This window comes from Apodemus sylvaticus, chromosome 1 (assembly GCF_947179515.1).
Source record: "Apodemus sylvaticus chromosome 1, mApoSyl1.1, whole genome shotgun sequence".
Taxonomy (NCBI): Eukaryota; Metazoa; Chordata; class Mammalia; order Rodentia; family Muridae; genus Apodemus; species Apodemus sylvaticus.
In genome coordinates, this window is record NC_067472.1 from 74,915,603 (window position 1) to 74,942,311 (window position 26,709).

The following is a 26,709-nucleotide window of genomic DNA, read 5'->3' on the forward strand; positions in this document are numbered from 1 at the left end:
TTGTTTTTGAGACAGGGTTTCTCTGTGTAGCCCTGGCTGTCTTGGAACTCACTCTGTAGACCAGGCTGGCCTCGAACTCAGAAATCCACCTGCCTCTGCCTCCCAGAGTGCTGGGATTACAGGCGTGCGCCACCACCGCCTGGCTGAGTTAATGGGTTTTTACCAGCTGTTTGATTAGTTTTTGTCAAATTGATATAAACTAGATACACCCAGAAGCATGGCTTCTGTAGACTGGCCTGTGGTACATCTGTGGGGCGTTTTCCTGATTAATAGTTAATGTGGGAACACCCAGGACACTGTGGGCCCTGGCACCTCTGGATACATGGTCCTGGGTAGTACAAGAAAGCAGGCCAGGCAAGCTAGGACTCTTCTATAGTCTCTGAGTGGCTTCCTTCTATGGTGGGCTTTCTGTAAATCAAAATCAGTCTTTCCCTCTCTAAAATCTTTTGGTCAGTGTTGTTTGGTTGGTTGGTTTGGGTGTTTTTTGTTTTGTTTTGCTTTGTTTTGTTTTGCTTTGTTTTTGCTTTGTTTTGTTTGCTTTTGTTTTTTAAATCCCAGCACATGTGTGTTGCCTTGTGTGTGTGTCTAAGTGTTCACATGTGTGCTTATGTGGGAGCACCGGCTCCCTTCCTGCACCTGGTGTCCTTCCCAACAGAAACACAATTAATGATGTTTCAAAAACGCCGGGCTGAATAGGGAGACCTCCCGTCAGTGTGCCAGGCACATGGTGCACGTTCGGAAAAACTTGGTGAGTGAATGAAACATTTTGTGGAAGTCCATGAGAGGAAGAAAATGGAGCTCAGACATAAACACCTACATGTGCTTCCAGCCTTTCTTAGGGTGCAGCTGGAGCAGGTGAAGAGGGAGCTATGTGACTGTTGCTCCTGCATGGATAGTATTTTTAGGCTCCTTTAGGATGCCCTGCCAGCCAGACCCCCCACCTGCCCCCCAGCTGGGACTCTGCCTCCTCCGTGGAAGGTTGCAAACCCTTGCTCTCTAGCGTTTATGCAGCCTGTCTTGCTTTTACCACATTCTGATGGTCTCACCTTGGAGATTCCCCATGTGTGGTCCTCAGTGTCCACTCCGTCTCTTCTCAACAAGATGGCTTAAGAGTACTGTCATTTAAATGCCTTCCTCAGTATGTGCACTGCCCCAGAAGAGGATGCTATCATCACTGCTTAGGCTGGTCCCGTGAGATGGAAGAAGGCCTGTACGCCACGAAGCCAGCCGTGGTAGTGGCCTCCCCACACCAACTCCCTGCTAGCACACTTTTTTCACACGCCAACCACAGCTATGATGAGTCACATGATAACTCCCTGCCTATCTCCCTGTGCCAAGGCAGGAGCTGACCTGCAGCCAAGCAGCAATTTTTCCTGGTGGGTATGACTCACTGGTAAGTGTCTCTGAGATATTAAAAGAGGGAGGGCGTGGAGCTAAAACATTTGGGTTCAAAGCAAATTATATAGAAACGAAGCACAGTGCACACAATTCTGCCACCAGATAAAGCTTTCCCCAAATAACAAGACAAGAAGAAAACAGGCTTTGTAGTTAACACTGAGCACAGATGGTCCAGGAATGGGTGAAGTGTCTCAAAACAATACAGATGAGGCTTGGCTGAAACAGGGTCAATTTGCTCATTAATATGTGAAGATGTACTTATCTGCTAAGTTCTTATGTGCAGAGAACATGCCTCCTTATGCTAAGAGGCCCCAATTCCTGTTCCTACAAGAACATGGACCAGAATTGAAAGCAAGGCTGCCCAGGGCTTCCTTGCTAGGGCAGAGCCTTTACAGCTACTGGGATAGTCTTTGGCTACAAGGTCACCACACTTGTCTGCCATCTTGGATGATACAAAGGTGATTTTACATTTAATATAGAAGTGTTATGGTTTGTTCTTGAATACCCCCCCCCCCACTAAGTGCAGGTATTAAAACTTGGTCATTAGGCATGGATAAACATCAGTTTTGGGCTTAGTGGGAGAAAGTGAGGTCTCTAATGTATGCTAAAGGAAGAGATATTGGGACCCTAATCCTTTCTCTCTTTTTGTTTCCTGGTTACCACAAAGTGAGCAGCTTTGCGCCCGCCATGGTGTTCTGTGTCTACACAGGCCTAAAGGTAAGAGAGGCAGCCAGCCACATATTGAAACCATTACAACAAAACAGGAATAGGCCTTCAGTGGGGAAAGTGCTAGTCATGTAAGCACGAGGGCCTGAGTTTGGATCCTTGGGATACATGAAATGCCAGACCCAGGAGTAGCATGTGTGTCTGTGACCCAGTGCTCCTGAGGTGAGATAGGAGGCAAGAGACAGAAGAATCTCCAGAAGCTCGAAGACCAGCTGACATATTGCCCCTAACAGCAAGCAAGAGACTATGTTTCAAACAAGGTGGAGCATACAGACCAACACCCAAGGCTGGCCTTCTCATGTGTGCTGTGGCTCACATATCCCTGCACTCACACATAAATCCATGCAGGCACACACACACACCCTCCACACAGCACACCATGCACACACACATATATGTCACACACTATATATCCCATATACACTACGTACATGTGCGCGCGCATACACACACACACACACACACACACGGGGAGAGAGAGAGAGAGAGAGAGAGAGAGAGAGAGAGAGAGAGAGAGAGAGAGAGAGAGAGAGAGAAAGAGATTAAAATGAACAAGAGACTAAGAGACTGCTGGTCCTCCTACAGGGTTTCCCTTCTCCTCAGCTTCTTTCAGCCTTCTCTAATTCAACAACAGAGGTCTGCTGCTTCCGTTCAATGGTTGGGTGCAAATATCTGCATTTGACTCTTTCAGCTGCTTGATGGGTCTTCTGGAGTATGGTCACACTAGGTCCCTTTTTGTGAGCATGTCCATAGCCTCAGAAATAGCATCAGGCCTTGGGACCTTCCCTTGAGCTGGATTCCACTTTGGGCCTGTCCTTGGACCTTCTTTTCCTTAGTCTCAAACACTGGACCACCAACCAGGCAGCATACACCAGCTGATATGAGGTCCCCAGCATACATACAGTAGAGGACTGTACAATCTGTGTTCATTCAAAGATGATGCACCTAACCCTCAAGAGACTGAAGGCCCCAGGGAGTTTAGAGGTCAGGTGGTGTGGGGTGGGGGACATCCATGTAGAGACAGGGTGTGGGGAGGAGGTATAGGATGTGGAATAGTCAGAGGGTGGACGGAGGTGGGGAGAATAAAATATGGAGTATAAAAATTAAATTAATTGGGGCTGGAGAGATGGCTCTGTGGTTAAGAGCACTGATTGCTCTTCCGAAGGTCCTGAGTTCAAATCCCAGCAACCACATGGTGGCTCACAACCATCTGTAATAAAGATCTGACCCCCTCTTCTGGTGTGTTTGAAGACAGCTACAGTGTACTTACATATAATAAAATAAAGAAATCTTTAAAAAAAATTAAATTAATTAAAAAATGAACAAGAGACCTTCAATAATGTGCAGATAATCAGGGGTAATGAATAGAAAACATTCTCAAAAGAGCTCAATAAGACATACTTAAAGTATTATCAATCTAATTATTATTTTTCTTTGAATGTTGAAGTATATCAATTTTATATCATTTAAGTTTAGAGAGTATAAGAAACTGGACTCATGCTAAAAACCTTGCACATCCAAAAGCTTTCCGTTTTTTCCAGAAAACCTAGAATTTTATATACAATTAAAAAAAACATAAATGAAACATCGGGCCTGATGTTTTAAGGTCTGCGTAGCACAGTTATTTTCCTGAACAAACGGTTATTACCCTCTGCATCATGGCTGTTACTGCACATACCAGTTCCTGGAAGCATGCAGCTACCTCATAGAGAAACAACCGTGTGCTATCAACTCTTCTAAGTGTTTGAAGAATTCTATAGTCACAGTCCCCCTATGCTCTCCAGATGGTGCTAATGAAAATTGTATTGCTGACATTGCTTTTTTCTATTTTATTTTACTATTTTTAAGCAAAATAGACAGCTACGGGGATGGTTCAAAGAATAAAGACACTTGCCACCAAACCTGACAACCCAAGTGTGAGCTCAGGGATTCACATGGAGAGAACTGACTTGTCTGCCCTCCAGGTGCATTCGGTGGCGTGCACACCCATACAGTAAATAATTAGTTAATTTAAATAGTCCAAACATACACTTTATCGATCGACATTGAGGCGCATTACCTGTTGAAAAACGCCAGCATGGCTCGTGGATCGGGATCATCTGGACCTTGCAGTTCATCTGCAGGTAAACCCACATGAGTAAGGTTTTCAGGAGGTGGAACTCGCTGAAGGTGAACAACCTGGCCAGAGAGACAGGAGATGCATTAGGACTAGGAGGGAAAGACCATTTGGAAGAAGAAGAGGAGGAGGAGGAGGAGGAGGAGGAAGAGGAGGAGGAGGAAGAGGAGGAGGAGAGGAGGAAGAGGGGGAGGAGGAAGAGGAGGAGGAGGAAGAAGGAGGAGGAGGAAGAGGAGGAGGAGGAAGAGAAGGAGGAGGAAGAAGGAGGAGAGAAGAGGAGGAGGAGGAGGAAGGAGGAGGGGGAGGAAGAAAGAAAGAAAGAAAGAAAGAAAGAAAGAAGAAAGAAAGAAAGAAAGAAAGAAAGAAAGAAAGAAAGAAAGAAAGAAAGAAAAAAAGAAAAAAGAAAGAAAAGAAGAAGGGGAGAAGAAAGAAAGAAAGAAAGAAAGAAAGAAAGGAAAAAGAAAGAAGAAAAGAAGAAGAAGGGGAGAAAGAAAGAAAGAAAGAAAGAAAGAAAGAAGAAAGAAGAAAAGAAGAAGGAGAGGAAGAAAGAAAGAAAGAAAGAAGAAAGAAAGAAAGAAAGAAGAAAGAAGAAAGAAGAAAAGAAGAAGAAGGAAGAAGGGAAGGAGAGAGAAGAAGAGAAGAAGCAGAAGAAGAAGAGGAGGAGGAGGAGGAAGAGAAGGAGGAAGAGGAGGAGGAGGAGGAGGAGGAGGAGAGAGAGGAGGAGAGAGGAGGAGGAGGAGGAGGAGGAGGAGGAGGAGGAGGAGGAGGAGGAGGAGGAGGAGGAGGAGGAGACAGAAGTGAGGTCTGGGGATGAGACAAGCCAGCCTGAGTCTGTAAGCGACCTCAGACAGTGAGACACTGAACAACTTATTCAAGACAATCAACTCAGCTCTGAGGGAGCCGTGGGAACCGGATGCTGGGCCCTGCGCTTCTCAGCCACCTGCCATGCCATTACACATGTGATGTGCTCATTCAGTGAGCTCTCCAGATGCTCTGAGCTCCTGAGTCCTTCTAGTTTTAGCTGTAATTCATGGCAGGAGCCTATGAAATTGAGACAGATGTACCTTGCTTTGATAGCTGTTGAAGTTGGTCCTTGCTTGTGTTTGTTTAACATTTCAATTAGTGTTTATTGTGGTGCTTTGCATTAATTTTTATTTTAAACATTGCACACAGATACACTTATCCTAATAAGTTAGGTGTGTCAGTCAGCCATTGTCCCTTCATGCCTGCTAAATTTTACAGCCCAAGTGTCTCTTAGCATTGGCCTCACTGGACCTCGGCCTGCTTAGAGGCTGAAATGAATAACTTATCAGGTCACACAGTTCTGGGCTCAGTCCCAGGCATGGGTCGGGAACCTCTGGGGTATGACTGGGATCACTCAGCTGTGAAAGGGCAAGTGTAGCCACTTCTCAGAAAGGCAGTGGTAAAGATCAGAGGACGGGATTCATCTTGTAAGTTTCTAACTGATGCTGCAACTGTTTCAAAGCACCTTAAGCTCACACAAATTCATCATGGTTCTGGGCATCAGAAGTATAAGATGGAGTTGGCTGGGCCCTGATCATGGTGTGAACAGGACCAGTTACTCTCCTGGAGGCTCCAGGGAGAGCCTTTCCCTTGCCTTTCATGGCACTTAGAACGCGCTGTTATTCCATGGCTTTTGGCCCTTTCTTTGGCTGAGTCAGCCATGCAGCATCTTTTGATTCCTTCTGTCTCTGATTCTTCTTCTGCATATGGAAAAGACCCTTCCAGTGATACTGGATATACCCAGGGAACCTCACATGTTGAAGTTGGCTAATTAGCAGCCTTCATTCCACTTAGAACCCCCAACTCCCCTTTGTCATGTACTCTGACATAGTCACTGGCTCTAGAGACTGTGTGGACATCTTTGGAACCGTTGCTGTGATGAGCACACACAGATAAAGCCGTTAGGATAGAGCTCAGTGTATGATGATACATATGCTCAGCGATGGCAGATCTTACTCAACGTGCCAGGGATGGCTCCTGGCTCCAGAGCCCAAGCTGGGGCCACAGCAGCAAGGGACATCTCCTCAAGAACCCACTATGCCGCCCGATGATACATGGTGACACATGTCTTTAATGCCAGCACTGGGGAGACAGAGGCAGACAGATCTCGCTGACTTTTGAGGTCAGCCTGCTCCATATAGTGAATTCCAGGACAGCCAGAGCAACATAGTGAGAACCTGTCTCAAAAAAAGAAACAAAGTTCACTATGACCAAAGTCACCTCGACCCTCTATCTTTTCTGCTGGCTAGACTCTCAAAGGAACTGTTGCAACACTCCTTAAACCCACTGATACTTCTGACCCTAGGCACAGCACCTGGTTATAAAGTGTCATAGCCTCTGTATTCCCTACCCCAAGGGTCACTGTAGGTGAAAAACCAAGCTAAATCATGTCTCTAGAGAGCAAGCAATGCAAGCAAAACCCTCCCACTTCCCCCCACTATTTCTGGACACAGTGTGTAATTACTTCATTGTTTTTATTTGTTTCCAGGCAGATGCCCTTTCTTGAGTCTGGCCAGACAGAACCAAGCTGGTCACTATCTGGTCCACAAAGAGGCTGATGCTGCATCCCCATAGACCAATGGTCCCCAACCTTCCTAATGCTGTGACACTTTGGCACAGTTCCTTATGTTGACTTGACCCCCAGCTATTAAATTATTTTTTGCTACTTCATGACTGTAATTTTGCTGCTGTCGTGAATTGTAAACACCTGATATGCAGGACATCTGATATGCCTCCGTGGGAAAGAAGTCATGAGCCACAGGTTGAGAACTGCTGTCATTCATAGAGACTTTAGGTCAACTGGGTGAGGGAAGCTGTGTGGGTTCTAGAGCAGATGCTGCCCTTGCAAACCTCAAGTCTAGAAAGTTTCTTGGGCTTTTACCAAGGAGGAGTCAGAAGTAGCAAGAGGGATGGCTCTGTCACACAGGATCTGGCTTTTATAAAGGCATTTGCTGAAGTTAAGGTTTAGAACACTATCAGTCTCTGGAAGCATTTCCAGGCGTCTCCAACTCATGGCCTATGTGCCACATGGACCCTTAGGAGAGTGATGGGTGTGGTCAATATGCAATCATAAAGTTATTGAAAGCATTGTGAGATTTTTTTTTGAAACTTGAACATTATAGATGACAATAGTGTCTCATTGTCAAAGGTTAGACATGGCTGGTTTAGCCCCACTGTAGGAAGTAACCACAAGGAGAACATTCACACATACTTTTAACTAAGCCAAGAGCTTTAGAGACTTCAAAGAGATAGAACTCAGTCTCCCACCCTGTGCTGTGCGTGTTTCCAGTCGCTTGCAGCCGTCTCGCGTAACTTAACCGATGCTTGTTCTTTAGGAGAAAAATCATTGTCTTCCATGAGACACTAGCCTCTTATTTTATGTTCAAGGAAAATGCTGTGCATAAACAATAAGCCTCCTTTCTGAACACTCACCATGGAGAAAGCCACGCCCACATGAGCAGGCCAAGAACAAGGGCGTCCATTGCTGTGCTGTTTGCCACAGCAAAAAACTAAATAAAATAGAAGGCCTTCAGAAGAGGGATAAAAGAGATGGCTGGGGAACCCTGCCCAGTGCTTAGAACTAGAAAATCTGATTAAATACATCAGTGTGGCCTGGGACGGAGCATGAGAGCTGGCCTCACAGTGAGCAGGCGTGATTTCTTCCTCCTGACAGAAGGATGATGATTTGCAAGACGAAATAATGTATTATTTGTGAATGTACAAGTATGCAGAGAGAGCTCACTTGCATGATGAGGGAGTCTACAAGTTCCCACCATCCAGGCCCTGTTTGGAGGAATGGATTAGCACTGAGGAAGAGAGGTGAATGGCTCTGTAGGTAGTGCTTTAGTTTTTGTTGTTCGTTTTGGTTTATTTGTTTATTTGTATTTTATTTTGTTGCATTTTTGAGAGCCTTCTCACTATGTAGTTCTGGTTGGCTTGGAGCTTTCTAGGTAGACAAGGCCAGCTTTGAATGCATAGAGGTCCACCTGCCTCTGCTTCCTGAGTGCTGGGATTAAAGATGTGGGTGTCACCCACTCCTGGCCTATTGTTTTCCAAGATTTATTTATCTTATGTGAGTACATTGTCACTGTCATCAGACACCAGAAAAGGGCATTGGATCCCATGACAGATGGTTGCGAGCCACCATGTGGTTGCTGGGAATTGAACTCAGGACCTCTGGAAGAGCAGCTAGTGCTCTTAACCACTGAGCCATCTCTCCAGGGCCTATTGTTTTCAATATTCACTTTGTCTCTATTTCTCTGTATCTCTGTGTCTCTGTCTTTCTTAGTCTCTCTGTCTCTGTTTCTCCTTCTCTGTCTCTCTCTCCTTTTTCATGGCAGGGTTTCTCTATGTGACTCTTGTCTGTCCTGGAATTCACTCTGTAGACCAGGCTGGCCTCAAACTCAGAGATTCACCTGCCTCCGCCTCACCAAGTACTGGAATTAAAGGTGTGTGCCAACACCACCTGGCTTTTTTTTTTCTTCCTTAATTTATGGCAAAGTGTTACTATTTGTTCATTTAGAACAGTAAATGTATTGTATTCTGTATAAAAACTTTTACAGTACAATCATCCAGAGAGGGATGGAGAGATGGCTCAGTGGTTAAGAGCGCTGACTGCTTTTCCACAGGTTCTGAGTTGGATTCCCAGCAACCACATGGAAGCTCATGACCCTCTGTGATGGGATCCGATGCCCTCCTCTGGTGTGTCTGAATATAGCGACAGTGTACTCATATACATAAATTAAATTAATTTTTTGTGTGGTTTTTCGAGACATGGTTTCTCTGTGTAGCCCTAGCTGCCCTGGGACTCACTCTGTAGACCAGGCTGACCTCAAACTCAGAAATCTGCCTGCCTCTGCCTCCCAAGTGTTGGTGTGCACCACCACTGCCCGGCTCATAAATTAAATTAAAAAAAAAAAAAAACTTTAAAAAAAATAGAATCACAAACCTAAACTTAAAAAAAAAAAAAGTCATCCAGAGAAAAGGCTTGGCAGATAAAGGCGCTTGTCAGCAAAGCTAATGACCTGAGTTCAATCCTGGGGACCCAGGGTGGAAGAAGAGAACTGATTCCCACAGGCTGTCCTAACACACACACACACACACTACAAACTTTTAATGTTTTTAGTGCAAAACAATAAGATCAACATCTTTCTTGATCTTGACCATCAATAAGGAAACAGGAGGTCTCGTAGGTAACTAGACTCTGGAGCTGGCCCAGTGGGCATTCTAATCTGGGTTCAGATCCAGCTCTGCCTACTGTCTTGGAGAGGGGAAGCACCACTTTGACTAATCATTTCCTGCGATCTCACAGGTGAGAAGCGTAGGCAACAGTACCAGCACACTGAGTTGCTGTGTGGATGAGCCCTCTGGATAGCACACTCAAGAGTGTTGTGTTTGACAACTGCTCAATAATTGGTAGGCATTGTTTTGTCTGACAGAGAGGGATCGACTTCAGAGTGGGACAGCTCAGTATCACTGTCAGAGCGCTGGACAGGTGTGACCAGGACAAGAGACATGTCTTCTTTTTCTTTAGTCTGAAGAATATTACATATGTACGTGGTGTGTGTGTGTATGTATGTATGTGTGTGTATGTGTGTGTATGTATGTATGTGTGTATGTGTGTGTGTATGTGAGTGTGTATGTATACATGTGTATGTGTGTGTATATGTATATGTCCGTGTGTATGTGTGTGTGAGTGTATGTGAGTGTGTATGTATACATGTGTATGTGTGTGTATATGTATAATATGTCTGTATGTATGTGTGTGTAAGTGAGTGTATGTAAGTGTGTATATATATGTATGTGTGTGAATGTGTATGTATATATGTGTACATGTGTGTGAGTGTGTATGTATGTGTGTGTGCATGTGTGTGTATATGTGTTTGTGTGTATGTGCATCCCATGCTATGCTATATATAAGTACATGTTCTGACCTGTATGTGGAAGTCAGAGAACAGCTTTGGGGACACAGCTTTCACTTTGCACTTTGTTGAGGTAACATCTCCCTTGTTTCTGCTGCACCTTGCACCCCAGGCTAGCCAGCCCTTGAGCATTTTGGCCTCTATCGCCCATCTCAGTAGAAATGCTGGAGTTACAGATTGCACTACCACACCCAACTTTTTACTTGGATTCTGGGATGGAACACTGGTCACCAGAGTGGCACAGCAAACACTTCTACCTGCTAAGCAATCTCACCAATGTCTTTTGTTTACGGAATTTCTGAGATGCTGAGCTTCCCTGAGTCACAGACAGGAAGCAGGGACCTTGGAGACAGAGGGACTGGGGCCCCTGTTCTAAGGTATACTTCTGTGTAGACGGGAACTGGATAGTTGTTGGGGCTGGGCCTCCAGGAATGCAGAACTTGGAATGAGGTTTTCATAAATTGGAGTTATGAGAACAGGGTCACCTAATGGTGACCTCTACAAGGAAAATGAACTGAGAACCACATTCTAGGCAAACAAATTAAGCCCAGAGGGCCAGGAAGTCAGGAAAAACTGTGTATATTTGCATATGATTTTACTCTAGATTGTTTACAAAATGGAAAGTGAAACCCAAAGAAGCTGAGGTGAAGCTCAACTGACTTTCAGAGAGAGAGAGAGAGGAGAGAGAGAGAGAGAGAGAGAGAGAGAGAGAGAGAGAGAGAGAGAGAGAGAGAGAGAATATGCTGGATAGCTCTGAGGCAGAGGGCTCTGCTATTGATCCTCGTGTCTTTCTCACAGGCTGGGGGTCAAGTGACAGTGGGTGGCTGGCAGGTCAACTGAGTGGGGCCCAGGAATGTTCCCTCTCTGGCCCCAAGGTTAGCCACTTCCATGTTTCCTGCTCTGGACTCACACAACCTCGCAGACCTGGTTGACTTCTTTCTGGGAGGCCTTGCTTACTTGATGAATTGGGGAAGGGGCCATGTTGGAGGCAAGATGTGGGTCCAGGAGCCAGCAGAGGCCCTGCCCAGATCCCTGTCAGCTCTCTGATGTACTGTAGTGTTGGGTTTGGGGCAATGAAAGGGTCACCATGCAGTTCAGCACCTATCAAAAAGACTTGGCTCCTGGAGGGAGGAAGTATTTCCTCTGGATTAGATGTGAAGAGTGGTACCAACCTTTCTCAACAAATGCCCTCTAGCCTGGTTACATATACATTCTCTCTCTCTCTCTCTCTCTCTCTCTCTCTCTCTCTCCCTCTCTCCCTCTCTCTCTCTCTCCATGTGCATATCTATGTGTTCATGCACGGGCAAGGTAGAGACCAGAAGTTGACATTAAGTATCTTCCTTGATTACTCTCTACCTCATTTTCTGAGAGGATCTCTCGCTGGCCTGGTGCTCACTGACTGAACTGGGCTGAACGACCCGTGAACTCCTGAGATCCATCTGACTCCAGTCCCCAGCATGGGATAACAGACAGGAGCTGCCTTGAAGTCAGTGGCTACTGAAGACTGAGGCCCACCTAAGAGGCTGTGGGGAGTCTGGACTGCCTGAGTCTTTGTCTACCCCAGGGTGTGTGGACTGAGGATGCAGGCCCTTAGCCAGTAACCCCTGGCCTATCTGGACAGGTGCCCCCTGCAGAGAGCCAGAGGATAGGACCCAGTTTGCACCTTGTGTCTGCCAGGTTGGCAGGTCCAGACATTTGACCCTAATGCTCTGGGACTGCCTGCACAGCATGTTGTCCGGCCTGGGCCACCGTCACCAATGTTCTGCCTGTGGTTGGATGTGTTTTCCCTCTTTTCCAGTGAAATGTTGCCAGTTCTGGACAGCTCAGCCTTTCCAAGGGAGGGACGGATGGTGTTATGTAATGTCTGAGGACCCCATGTTTACATGTTTTTCAGTCCCTGACCTTTGCTCTGTTGAAGGGTGGAGTGGAGGGTGGTGGGTACAAGAGTGAGGAAAACATAGGGAACCAGAGTGACTGGGGCACACAGGGCGCTGCTGCTCTGGAACTGATTTCCGGGGTCCTCTTAAATAATGGGGTCCCTCAATACCAGGACTCTGCCTTGCTTCCCTCCCGCCTCTGTTAATGTGAGGGCATTGGGTGTCAATTGGTAAATTTAAATTGTGGGATAGGTTAAGATGCAGCATGGAGCAACTCTCTCAAGATCAATTCTGTGTGTGAGGGGGCGGTGATAGGGGTAGGAGCTAGGTTCTTATTCAGGCTAAGTACACACACACACACACACACATACACACCCAGATACACACCCAGACATACATATCCAAATACACACATCCACACATACATACCCCCCACAGACACACAGGCACAGGCATACACACACACACAGACATACAAACACACAGATACACACACACAGACACACATAGGCATACATACACAGATAGACATACAATTATATAGACACACACACAGACACACACACAGGCATATACACATAAACATACACACACAGGCATAAACACACACATAGACATACAAACACACAGACAGACACAGAGACATGTACCCCCCCCAGACATAGACACACATATACATACAACACACACACACACAAACATCTTTGTGAACTGGAGTAAACTCTGTTCAAGTGCTCCTTCATCCCAAATGCTATCACTAATGGTTTCCTAAAAAAATATGTTTTTAAAAATATAATGACAAAGGCAGCTTATGAACTTCAGGAAGCTCTCCCTTGGCATAATACTCCGAGATCATTCACTCAATTCTGGTCCTAGTAACATTATTGTTTTTCTCCTCTACTTCAAGGTTTAGTTTAGGACTGCCTGTCATCCAGTTATCAGTTGTACTGGGTCACTTTTATTATCAGTTTGACACACCTAGAGTCACCCGGGAGCAGGGAACCTCAGCCGAGGACCTGCCCAGGTCAGACTGGGAGTGACCGTGGTCTGATTGAGTTTTCTATTCTTCCATGGCATAAAAATTCATTCAGTAGAAAGCAAACTTCCAGTCTTTATCTTTTCCTTGAAAAGCGGTGTGTACTCCTTTCTTATGATGTTGGGGAACCACATTGACATGGCGGCCATGTCATCATGACGACATCATCACATGACATCAGCCAGCAGTGAATGATGGACACCCTTATGGTGGCTGTTGGGTCAGAGAAATTCAAGGAATTCCCTGCATCCTCAACTTGGACTGTGCTTGGCTTAGGATAAATGCAGTAGGAGGGAAACCACTGCAAATTGACAGCCAATGCTCTTTGCACTGGTCTTGATTTTCCTAAAGTTTGAGACTTGCAAATAAATATTTTTAAAAAAGAGGAATTAGGATCAAACAGTCCTTTTATGTTGGCAATCTCATTTCTAGAAGGGTAAGAAAATAATCTGAGATGAGGGAAAATGTATACTCAGATGTGAGTGTTAGTAAAATGTTAGGCATCAGCGAAGCGCCATGGCTCTGTGAGGAGATAGAGAGAGGAGGAGACAGCTTGGCAGGACAGGGCAGGGACTGCAGGCAGGAAGAAGCATGCACAGTGTGGCTATACCTCTGTGGAGAGTCCGAGGAAGGTCCCTGTGGAACTGTGTCTGACCATGAGATGATGCGGCTAGATTACACTCCTAGGGGTCAAAGCCAGAAGCAAGGTCCACACTGGAGGTGTCTTCATTACCACAGGGCCATGAGCCATGATGGAGACTCGGCCTTGGGGTGGCGCTGGCACCGCGGAGTGCTCAGTTTGGAAACAGAATTGGCCTTGTGGTCAAGGTGAGGTCAACGTAGTGTCCAGATGACTCCCATGTGTTCTGAGCATGTTGTGCCGGGATAGGGATAGGATAGTGTAGCAAAGGCAGGGGTCTCTGAAGGCTGGGGTACTTAGCTTTGGCAGAGAGGCCAAGTAGGCAGTTGGATAACCAAGTTTAGAAATATTTGGCAAAGGAGTCAAGACTAGAGATAAAATCTTGTTTAGGATGAAAGATTTTTCTTTAATTTTTCTCCCTTTTTTTAATGACTTAGGCAGTAGTCCCTGCTTCTCTCAGCTAGGCAGGTAAGGAGACAGCGGATGCCAGTAGGTCCTTACCCTAGAAGGAGCAGGAAGGGTTCCCCTCTTCTGGACCCCACATGTAGTACCCTGAATTTTGGCTCCCACCCAAGGCCTGGCTGTCCAGAGCACGGAATTGCGAAGTAAGTGGCAAGTTCAGGGGGGTGGGTGTGGCCACTACTTCCGGCAACTCCTTTCCCCACCAGCCCCTGCTTCTTGCTACACCCACCCTGGAGGCCACACACCAGCTCTGACCTGGGCGACTTCAGCACCTTGTACAGCAGAGGTTCAGGGATCTGTCGGAGGTGGATCTGCGTCCCCACTAGAGGGACCAAGTTCATTGCCAGCCACTTCTCACAGGCGGTGGTGAGCTGCTCTTCCTTGTACTGAGGAGGCAAACAGTAAGGTAAAGACAAGCACGCCTGGCTCTCAGCCCCCTCTGCTGGCGGGTAGTGGCATTGCTTACACATACACCCAATTTTCATACTACCCAGAGGCCTATGGGAGTGGGGACTGAAGGGGAGGTGGTGAGGATGGAGGGCAAGGGTGGTGGAGGCTGTTCATAACCGTTAAGCACCTATTGAAGTGCACTGCTTTAAACCACCCCTGTGAGGTCGGCTCCCAGCTACCCCTGTATCAGCTATGGAAAACCTGAGGTTCCAAGGTGCCATCTCTTTCTGTGGTCACTGGTCCAGCTTCTTACTGCTCAGGCTGCTTGAGCAGAGGCCTGTATCCTGAAGGCCCCGGGCGCCTTCAGTGACCTACTGCAAGTCTGGGTGGGCAGGATAACTCATGGGGAGCTCAATGGCTGCCCAGCATACATTTTAGAAGCAAGAATTAAAAGACAGGGATTGTAGGGAGAGGTGGACATTGAGTCCCACCCTAGCTAAGAAGCTATTGGCCATTGATAACTTCCAGGAGAGAGACTTTTTTTTTTTTAAATGTGGGCCCCTGGTAGGGCAACCACGCTCTGGTTGGAGGCAATAATATAAGGAAGGATACAGACTGTATTCTGTGGGTTTTGACAGAGAGAAGACACGGACTTTGGTGTTTAGGGAAAAAGGAAAGGGAGTGGAAGGGGCTGGGGGAGAGGGTGAATATGATTAAAATACGCTATATGAAATTCTCAAAGAGCAAATAAAAACCGAGAGAGAGAGAGAGAGAGAGAGAGAGAGAGAGAGAGAGAGAGAGAGAGAGAGGAGGGGAAAGGATCCTAGAATTGGGGGTCTTGGAAGATGTTTCAGGTCTCTGGGATTTAGGTTAAAGTCTTCCTGAGAAATGGCAACCAGGGTGCACAGATGTCCCCAAGAGTGACGCTCCAGTACTGAGCAGTGACTATGAGAGCCAGGTAGTTCTTGACAGACACTGAGGATATTTATTCTTAGCTGTAGCATCATGCCGGGCTGGTTATGTGTGAACCGACGCCCCGAAGCACACCTCTCTCGTAGTGCACCGCTAGTCATCGAGAGCGAGCAGCTGCTGGGGGTGGCCTGGAGGTTTGATCAGGGGCTGAGGCTTAGGATTCAGCACTGGCCTTCAGCACTGCTCTGAGCTGTTTGTGCCTCTCTTCATGTCTACTGTCCCCTAATAAGGAGAGCTGCACTGCATTACCATTCCCACACTGACACACTGGCTGGGCCCAGGCGGTACAAGAACTCACGACTCCGTCTGTGTTCTAGAAGGTATCAGATACTTCGGTGAGAAAAGCCCTCCTACCACTCTCAGCCCTGGGATTAAGGTGTTTTAAGTCACTTTTTTTGTTTGTTTGTTTTGTTTTGTTTTGTTTTTTGTTTTTTGGATTTGGTTTTTTTGAGACAGGGTTTCTCTGTATAGCCCTGGCTGTCCTGGAATTCACTCTGTAGATCTTTTGGAGTTAGGCCAAGTGGGTGACACTCAGGATCTGGGTGCTCTTGAAGCCCTAGCACCCCGGGGGGGGGGGGCCCACACCCTATCCAGACACTCTCACCTTGCAGCCAGCCAAGTAGAAGTTCTTGATGGTGCTTGGTGTGAGTCTATTCAACATTGTGTTGACACACCTGTGGAGAGAGAGCTGCAGATGCTGACGCCTCCACACACCTCACGCCGTCAGAGGAGGAGGTGGCAGCGGTGGGGTAGAGGTGGGAGCAGAGACTTTTGTTCAACTCTAGGATGGCAACAGAGACCTCAAATGGGAAGGGGGCTTTTATTTTAGGGATTTGACAAAAACCAGATGGCCTATTATGAGAGCTCTGGGCTAAGGCAGGGAAGTGAGGCCGGACTCTTTAGAAGGCAACTGAGCAGCCTCTTCAGCAAGGAATGGTGCTGTGGCTTAGAGCCAGATAAACTCACAACTCAGGTTTTGCCAAGATGGCCTCAGGATGAGCTCCTGCCCAAGGCATTTTCTTCCTGTCACACTGCGAAGTGGCCTCAAATGCTGTTCCTTCATGTCCACCAATGGATTCCAGCAGTAACTTCCTGATGAATATCTCAGTCCTTCCTCATAGCTAGGCCAGGTTTCCACTGACTAGTTTCTCAACAAAATCCTATTTACTGATCATATACCATGTGCCTGGCCCTGGCCCAGGACTTTGAGGGTACAAAAAACAAAGCTAATGACCAATGGGAAGATACACCCTGCTACGTACACACATGAACAGTTATAATTGGTTAGGGGTTAGGAGAGACATGTCCAAACTGTGGTCCAACACGTATGTAGATAACATTGTGTCTTAGTGTCAAAGAGTTGGACGCCTTTGGGCTAAATAACCTAGAGAATCTGGTACCATGGGAATGCAGAACAGAGGAAGCCTGACTCTGCTTAAATCTGAAAAGCAATCAGAAACGAAAAGACTGGGATTTAGAACCTGAAACACAAGGGCGTTGAGGTGACTGGGGCCCGGATAGAGAGGCCAATATCCTTAGAGAAGAAAAAGCATGCTTTGGTGGGGGGAGGGGGGCTCAGCGGTTAAGAGCACTGGATGCTCTTCCAGAGGTCCTAAGTTCAATTCCTAGCAACCACGCGGTGGCTCACAACCATCCATGATGAGATCTGGTGCCCTCTTCTGGTGTGTCTGAAGACACAGTGTACTCACATATATAAAATAAATAAATATATTTAAAGAAAAAGAAAAAAGCATGTGGGAAGGTCTGGGGCGGGAGCATGTGCAGATTGTAGCAGAAAAGAGAGGATGATTGAGTTGCTGTGGGGGGAGAAGGAAGGGTAAAACTGAAGTGAGCTGGAAGCAGGGAGCTGTAGGAGGGCGCCGCGCCACATGGAAGGTAGCGCCTCCAAAGTGTCTGTGACTTAACCTTCTTATCTGACATTAAGACATGAGACGTGTTCATTTAATGGAAGAAGGCACTGAGAGAAGCCGCCACAGAGCTCTCTCCTGTGTGTGTGTGTGTGTGTGTGTGTGTGTGTGTGTGTGTGTTAGTGTGGGTTCAGAGGGCAACTTGTAGGAGACAGTTCCCTCCTTGGGGGATTCTAGGAATCAAAGTCAGGCTCTTGGCCTTGGTGGCATGGCTCTTTCCCTTGAGTCATCTAATCGGCCCCTGTATTCTAAACATACTCGTCAATGAGCCAGAGAGGCTAAGGAGCAGGGGACTCCCAAACGCCCATGACCTTAGAGAATTGCCGTTCCCGACTTATGTTTTGCTCTGACATCTTCACCAAAGTGAAAAGAACAGAGGCTCACTATCCAGTTTCTCTCTGGCTTCCACCAAGGACTCTGAAGATATCCACAACCATTGTTGTGCCTCTACCAAGTTATTTGTTTCTCTGGATTTTTAGGTAATCTTGAGTCCTATCTCATATCTCTCATCAAGTGTCCTCTAGCCTTGGCTGCTAAGATGTTCAGTCCTGAATGTGTGGTGACCTGTGGTCAGGGCATAGGGTACTATGGTGAGCAAGTTTCAGTTTCTCCATCCTCCTCTTCCTCCTCCTCCTTCCCCCCCCTCACAAAAACTACGGTGTCCAGTTGTTTTATTTCATGTACTGACTTTAAAGCAAAAGGTGAGAACCAATGACTGAATAAACAACCCGGTCATGACCAGTGATCCTCCACCCTCGGGATCTAGGATGGCCTCACAGACTTGGGGAAACTGACTATCTATGTCTTGGGGCTTGGACTTGAGCACAGGAGAAGCCATGCTGAGTAGATTCTCGACCTGTAGAAGTCTTATATTGAACTTAAGGGTCACAACCTGTGTCCCAAGCCAGGTGTAGCCACCCATCCTCAGTAAGTCGATTAAAAGAGTCAAATTAGAGGCTGGCGAGATGGCTCAGCAGTAAGAACACTCACTGCTCTTCCAGACCAGGATTCAGTTCCCAGCACCAACCTGGAAGCTCAGAACTGTCTGTAATGCCAGGATCTGACACCCTCACACAGACGTACATGCAGGCAAAACATCAATACACATAAAAAATTTAAAATATATTAAATAAAAAAAGAGCTAAGTTAAAAGCAGAAAAAAAAGGAGATGGTATCCAATGTAATCCCACTGGAAAGAGAGACAAGAGCCACACCCTATCCCCAAGTCTGCCTTCGGGGTTCTGATGTGAAGTTAAAGTTTAATTAGAAGACCAGGGACATGCACATATAAGCAGTCCCGGTCAAGACGTGGTCTTGCCCACGACTGGCCCATCACTGTCTGGCCTTCAGTGTCATCCTATACGGTCATGTGATGAGTTGTTGGAACTGTGTGAATGACCTTTTAGGGAGACAAGTTCCTCCTCTGCCTGGCACCTTTACCTTCTCTCAGCGTGAGACTCCTGGGGAAATTTTCACTTCTGTGTGTCCCATTGTTTCAATAATCTGATGGTCTGACCAAGAGACGCAAGTGTCTTTTATAGAAAAATCTTCATTTCTTCCAGGGCCTATTAGAATTCCCTTCCTTCTGTTTTAACACCTCTAGTTCATAAGGTTACGAAGTCCATTGGTTCCCTTCTTCATGTCTCTTGGGCCTGGCCCTCTGCTCCACAAACTTAGCTCAGATCTTCTGTGCCTCCCAGCTGCCTCAGTACCAGCTTCCCACATGCCTGAAGTACTATGCCCACGCCACATAGCGGTTCCTGCTAACCGCTCACCATGCTCTGCTGACTGAACCAAGTGAGGAAGTTGCTGATGTCACCTCTGAGGTCCTATATGACCAGCCTCATTCTAAACTCCTGGTTCACCTCTTCCTTCCCCTTCTGCTCCAGCTACCCTGAGTCACCCTGTGTCACCATGATCTCAGCTGTGATCCCAGCCCAGGTACCAATGCAAACTTCAATGAGAGAATCTATACAACATGTGTGCACAAGTCCCATCCCTTAAAGACCTCCAGGATGTGTGATTCAGACTTGAGCAGCTGTCAGTGTGATTTCTCATGAACCAGGACTCCAGATGAGATAACTTGCAGGGTCTCATCTATGGCCTGAAGTTACCGTGTTATCAAAGTGACCCAGGGGACTGCTGACCTACTTCTTGAGCATGTATGTATGCACACATTCTCACACACACCACACTCTTAAGCTTGGCTGGCACACCCCTGCCAATTGTACTACCAGCTTCTCAAACACAGGCTTGGCTGCGTGGCAGACCTGCCCTGGCCTCTGACCTAGAATACTACGCTCACTGGGGTCATGGGAAGAATCTGGGGCAGGTCTCGTCTGCCCAGGCTCATGAACAGGCCAGTAGGCTTGGCTCATTGTAAGCAACATTCTTCCTGCTCTGGCACCCAGAGTAAGGCAGGGGAGGAGGCAAGAGAACAGAGGACCTGCGATTCTTGGCCCAGCCACAGATAAGCCAGGAGCAGGGTTCAAGCTGTTGTATAGGGCTTCCGGTATTGGCAACAGGATGGTGAGGGGTGGAGTCAGAAGGTGGCTAGGGGCTCCCTTCCAGAGGAAAAACACTCTCCTGATATGTGAGCCTGGGAAGCAGCTGCTCAGAAATGCCCGAAGTGAGCAAGTTGAGCTTCCACAGTTTAATAACCAGCAGCAGGCGAGGCCAAGCTGAAGTGGGTGTCATCTACGACGTAAGGAGTTTGGGAAGTCTCAGGCAAAGTTCTTCCCATCAAGAAGAGTCAAGGCCAGCTTCCTTAGACTGCAAGAGACTGCGCAAACTGACGCTGACTTCAGCTGCTCTGCTCCCATCATGCATAGCTACACAGACCTCTGGCCACACAGACATCCTGGAAGACTTTCTCAGTTCCCCAAATCCCTCTCACTATGTGTCTTACATATCATTCCATCCTCTGGGCACCCGAATCCTCGGCTTGGGGAGCATCTGTATCCCTCGATAAGCCTGTGAGAAGCTCCCGGTGGAGTGCCTGGCCCGAGGCATCCTTAGGTACCCGCCCCGCCCCCCAGTGCTCAATAGCTCAGAAACATGTTGCGTTTAATCTGAGTATGTGACCTCTAAAATTAATGAGTGGAATCCTTCCAGATTCCCTGGGAGAAAGCTTATCCCAGCCCTATCAGAGCAGATGGAGTCTTCTGTTGTCTTGAGTGGGATACTCAGTCATGTATACAGACAAACTGAAGCTTGTCAAGAACTGTGGGGCATCCTCGCAACCCAAGCACTAAGGTGGTTGAGGTTGGAGGATTGTTAGTTCAAGGCTAGCCTGGGCTGTACAGTATGACCTTGTCAGCTACGACCCAAACTAAAAGTCACTGAGGCCTGAGGAGGTTAAATGAGACAGACCGATCATCCCTGCCCTATGTCTTTGTACCAAATTGCACAGAAAATCAGTCAGCCACATAACTCAGCTCCATTCCTGTCTTCAAGACCAAACGGACACAGTATGTGTACAGCCCTGTGACTTGGAGAAGGAACAGGATAGTCTAGAAAGACAAATCCCACAAAGGGATTTCCATGCGGCACACAAACACTTTAAGAAACATCACCACAGAGTAGCTTCACATAAGCGAGCCAGGTTTGAGGGAGGTCACTTTATATCCCAGCATACTCTCTCCCCATGGTAGTGTCTCCCTACTTGTAATTCCTATGTAATTCATTCCTATGAATCATGAATCACTTAGCTGACATGCACAAAAATAACAAGGGCTACCAAAAAACACTTAATGCATCAGCATAAGTTTCATGTTGTCCCTTCCTGGGCTCTGAGTCAGGCTTAGTACAGAGGAACTCCAAGAAAGAGGGATGTTTCCTAAAAGAAGCCTCACAGGATACTCCCAGTTTGCCCAGGCTGGCCTGTCCCTCCTGTGGTCCTTACTTTTGAAACAGCCGGTTGAACTGGAGGATGTGAGCAGAGGCCAGCACGCCCAGCACGTTGTCCACGGTCATCTCCACCTCATTCATGTAGAGGTTCTTCAGAGCCAGGGCAAAGGCTGGAGAGGCAGCAGAACAGGGGACCCATGAGCACGGGCTCTGTAGCCGACCTGGGGGCCTCACTCCTTCTGCAGCTGGGGTGGGGAGGAGATACTCAGAGGAAAGGTGAGAAGTGCTGACCTCGGTATGGATCCTACCTGGTCAGGTGACCACCTAGACCCACAGCTTCCTGGAGAGGCTGAGGATGGAGGCAAGGAAAGCTGATCTCCACTATAAAGATGCTCCTTTGAGCCTGCCTTCAGAGTATGTGTGACAGATAACCACAAGGCCAGCATGTCCCCCCGGGGGTCCCTTAATCTGGTCCAAGGTCCCACAGGGCTGTTTCTCTAGATCTATGAAGGAACTTAATGACGGGTTTCTCTTGGATCCTGAGGAAAGGGCAGGCATTCCTGGGAAGAGCTGGGACGATTTAATGATTTAGGAACCAGACCGCCTGGCTAGAGATCAGATGGAATTGGCCTCCTCTTAATGCAACATGTTCTAAGACAATGTTCCAAGAGCAGTATCTCTGCTGTTGCAGTGTGCTCTGAGGACCACAGGTTGTACCAGTGCCCTGGGGCATTTGCTCCTGACCTGCCTATCCACAGACCTGTGTCACCAGAGCATGTCATGAGGTCTGTGTTCACATAGATGACTGATTGGGAAAGCTAGGGGAAGGATGAACTCTCTGTAGGAACCTTCTACTGCTGCTGTCCCCCAGACAGTGGGGGACAGTGGAGAGGGGGCAGGCCAAGTACTGCTTGGGAAGAAGCACAGGCCTGTCGGTATCCTTGGACCTACAGGTGTAAGCTCGGTAGGGAAGTTCTGTTTTTGCCAGGCATGAGAAGCCTGTACTTCCTTCCTTTCCTGCATCTTGGTCCCTAACCAGTGGCCACCATGATTTTTAAAAGTGATCTGTTTTCTTCTATTTTTTTCTAGTGTGTGTGAAGGTCAGGGGTTGCTGTCAAGTGTCTTGTCAATCACTTGCCACCTGGTTTTTTTGAGGCAGGATCTCTTGCTGAACTCAGATGTCATCAATTAGGCTAGCCAGTGATCAGGGATCGCCTATGTCTGCCTGCCTGACCTTACCCAGCACTTGGGCTACAGATGTGCATACATCTGGCTTTTTACTTGAGTGCTGGAGATGGAGCTCAGGTGCTTACGCTCATGCAGCAGGCTCGGTACTGACTGAGCCACCTCCCCAGTCCCTGCTCAGTATTCTTGAGGAGGAGCGTGTCTCATTTGCATGCTGCGTTTTGATGTTTTGTTTTGTTGTTTCGGTTTTTGGTTTTTGGTTTTTGTCTCTGGGAGGGCCGTTCAGAACACGAAGGTGGGTTACATTACCAACTCTGGTGACTGCCGGGTCATTGATCCTCAGGGAAATGATGATCTTCTTGACAGAGGCTCTTTTTTTGATCTTCCCGGGTGGATGAGCTAGTGAGGGAAATGCAGTATGGAGATGGAGAACGAGGCCCCGCCCACACCCTGTGCTCAGCCTGGATCTTGACACACAGGCGTCTGTATCTAGTTCCATTGTTTGGTAGGTGCATTTTAGAGGGGACTACTTATTTTGAAAGAGCTTATGACTCACAAGAAGCTGCAAAGTGGCCCAGAAGCTCCTGTGACGCCCTCTCCCAGCTTCCCCGGTGAGCTCAGCATTGCCAAAATGGGTGACTGAAACCTGCGTTGTGCTGGACACGGGTACCACGGCTCGCCCTCTGCCCCTCTTTCTGCCCCCTCTTACATTCCCCTCGTCTAGGCTGTGAGCGGTTTGAGGGCAAGCTGGGCCCCAATCATTGTTTTGGGGGCCTGGGCTCCATGGGCAGAGCAGGTAGCAAGTGGGGACACAGGCCACCTGCTAAAGGATGGGGGTATGGGACTGTGACATCCACATGGTGGCTCTCTTCTTTTTTTGTCCCTTGATTGGTTGGGGGACGCACCATGGCACATGCAGAGGTCAGAAGACCATCTGTGGGAGTCAGTTCTCTCCTTCCACCACTGGGGTCCCAGAGATCAAATGCAAATTGTCAGCCTTGGTAATGAGCACCTTTGCCTGCCAAGCCACTTCACAGTCAGTGAGTGAGTGGCTCTGCACAGTGTGTGGCTCTGCACAGTGTGTGGCTCTGCACAGTGTGTGGCTCTGCACAGTGTGTGGCTCTGCACAGTGTGTGGCTCTGCACAGTGTGTGGCTCTGCACAGTGTGTGGCTCTGCACAGTGTGTGACTCTCGTTGCTTTGCCCCATGGGTTTTAAATGGAGGATCCCTGCCTCTGAGGAGTTCTGGGGGACGGGATAGGGCGAGCCAATGAACTGCTAGCTAATCAGTGTCCTTGGAGCTGATCTAAGCTGAGGCTCTCAGAGGAGGTCTCCAAGGCCATGCCCTCTCCCTGGCACGGAGGCCAGAGCTCTGCCTGGGATCCCAGGAACTCCATGGCTGCCAGCTTCTCCCCATTGCTCTTCTTCCTAGGCCCTAAGCTTTCCTGTCTGAGTTTGCTTCCCTGAGTAGTATTAACACTCCCTTCCTGACTTTCTCCTTCTCTAGGAGGCCTATATACAGGTCCCCTTAGAGAGGCCTTCCCTGGCTGACCCCTAGGGCAGATAGCCTGTTTCTTTTGTAAAGACCAACTTACACAACCTACTATTAAACCATGGGTCTGTTTTTATACTTACTGGGCAGGCACACTGATGGTTCACTAGCCACACCACCCCAAGAATGTGCCAGGGTCTTTCACATACTAGCCCTGAGTTAATATTAGCTGAATTGACAAAACAAATAGGTCTAGTACCACAAGAGCTCAAGGTGCATAAGACAGGAGCCAAAGAGGAAGTGACACTGCAGAAAGATGAGCTAATAAAAGTTCCTTATCCTCAGCATCCCCTCACAATCCTCGGACATACTAAGTACCACCTTTACCTGCCTCTGTACCTACTAAGTGCCAGGTCTTTCTTTTGCTCTGGATCACGTTTGTTTCCGCCTGATGGCATAGATGCCTGTGTGAATGGTCTTGCCAATTAGTCACCCCCTATTGCAAAAACCAAATGACACTACACACGAATGCCTTGCACACAGTAGGCCCACAGGAGGGGGCGGCTAGTATTATAATGGATCATGCTACTTACTGCATTTCATCATCATTTTGGTGTTCCCCACCCCACCCCCCAGATGCCTGGTATAAGCACAGCACCCAATGTTTGTTGAAGGAAAGAACGGTTTCAGCTAGGCCAGAGTGAGAGACAGAAACACAGGCTCAAATCTCCCCATGTAGGACACCCAGACAGATAGGAAACTAGCCATGTTCCTGAGGTCTGTGGAATCAAGGCAGCTGGAGGATGCTTAGCAGAAGAGGTTGTTTCCTTTGGATTTCGTCCTAGGCAATAAACACCAGCTCCAAGTTCAGTAGCCCATCAGTGTGCGTTAGAAAGAGGATGAGTAGCCCGGGAAGCCCCAGGAACCCACAGGGCTCAGCAATCCAGCGTTTTACCAGAACCCTTGTCCATGCCAATTCCGGGACAGCTCCAAGGACAGACATTCCCAACAAAACCACAGCAAAGATTGTAAGATCAGTGTGTGGCCTTGGGACAGAGGCTCTGCTGGCTTCTAAAGGCATAGAGAGGGTGGTGACTGCTCCATGGGACACCCCAGAGATGCATGACCCAGCACTTATCAGTGTGTGAGCAGTGGTAGTCGCTGCATCTTCTCTGACACCTTTAGGGAGGCCTTGCCACCAGCAGGGGTCTTGGATTAGAATGGCAGGGAATAGGCTGTCCCTGTTAGTGACACTATTCTGGAGCCATTAAAGATAACATGAGCACTGCCCCCTTTCCCACCTTGGGCTCTCTTACTTTCCCCCACCCCCGCCTCTAAGTCACCAGAGCCTGCATGGACTGCTCCATCAATGGCCTGACCTGAGCCATAGGAAGACAGAGGAGTGCAGCCCTTTCTAGAGCACATGGGGCAAGTGCTGAGGAACAGCAAAGACGTCATCACAAGCAGGGGCCCAGGCCTCCATACTTCTGTAGAGCATCACAGCAGCATATCTATCTATCTTCATGCCAAGTCAGATGCTGTTTCTAGGTGGTAGGAGAATGTACTCCAGGCTGAGGGAGGGGCAGTGACTAGGGGCTCTGGTTGCCTGGCTGGGCTCCAGAGAAAGGCATTGCTTCCATGGCCTGGACTTGCAATCCCACCCTGACCGGCATGCTGGCTGGCTTTGGGGACCATGGGATTTCCATGTCATTTGCTTATGAGTCAGTCTGGAGTGGGGCCAGGCTGCCAGCCGGAGAAGTTAGTATTATAACTGGAGAAGACGTAAGGACCAGGAAAAAGGAGGCCTGGGGTGGTGAAGATGTAGAGGAGAGAGTAAAATAAGTGCCCTAAACTTCTCTTTAGAAAGAGATAAGTTGAGAAGAAGAAAAGGAAAATGGAACATCAGGGAAAGGAACAGGAGAACAAACACGTGTAAACCTCTAACCAGCACAAACAGGGAGACATGACAGATTTCAGGACCACGCTTTCCTTCCAGAAAGTTCTTCAGGAGATTCAACACAGTCCATCATGTCTCCTCTAAGTAGGCAGTCTGTCTTATGTGGCTGGATAAGACCTGCTTATTACAAAGACAATGAGGGATTGCACAGAGAGTTTGCCAAGTGCCAGACATTCTAGAACATCACACCCACCACCTCCTCTCAGCTCCAATGTCACACAAGAACGATCATCCCACCTCGACACATGGTGAATGCACATTGCAGAACATGATTTGTCATTAGTGAGGATCCTGGGCTAAGCCAGGTTCCCAGAATTCCAAGGGTATCTATGGCTCCCCGTCCCAAGAACCCTGGGAGACTACCTTTAAGAATCTTGTCCAGCTCTCTCTGGGGACATTTTGTCTTCTGTATCAGGGCTGTCAAGTAGAGCTTAGCCAAGGTCTCAGACTGAAAAATCTGAGGGTGGTGGAGTTCCCACTTGAAGCCGAGGCATTCAAGGATCACGTCTAAGGAAAGAAAACAAACGAATGAACAAACAAACAAAAATGATGCTTGGTCAGATCAAGAACATTGCTGCCTGAAGATGCATAGACTGTTTATGGTCTACAGAGTGAGTCCCATAGCGGCCCATAGCTATTCAGCAGACAATGGGAACAAGTGACTTCTTGAGGCCTTCGTGTTATGTGGGGCCAAGCACTTGATGGCTTTGAGGGGAACTACATAAGTAGTGTTACGG

At 47.8% G+C, this 26,709-nt stretch overlaps 1 protein-coding gene across 1 annotated transcript in view; it reads right to left on the reverse strand.

Annotated features, from left to right (window-relative positions):
• The window catches only part of Btbd16 (BTB domain containing 16), a 50,874-nt gene that overhangs the window by 15,163 nt on the left and 9,002 nt on the right, over positions 1-26,709 (reverse strand). Inside the window, 7 exon segments of the mRNA XM_052197143.1 lie at positions 4,184-4,205; positions 4,208-4,302; positions 14,456-14,586; positions 16,167-16,236; positions 21,395-21,509; positions 22,834-22,923; positions 26,336-26,479. Coding sequence (XP_052053103.1) covers positions 4,184-4,205; positions 4,208-4,302; positions 14,456-14,586; positions 16,167-16,236; positions 21,395-21,509; positions 22,834-22,923; positions 26,336-26,479 — 667 coding nt within the window.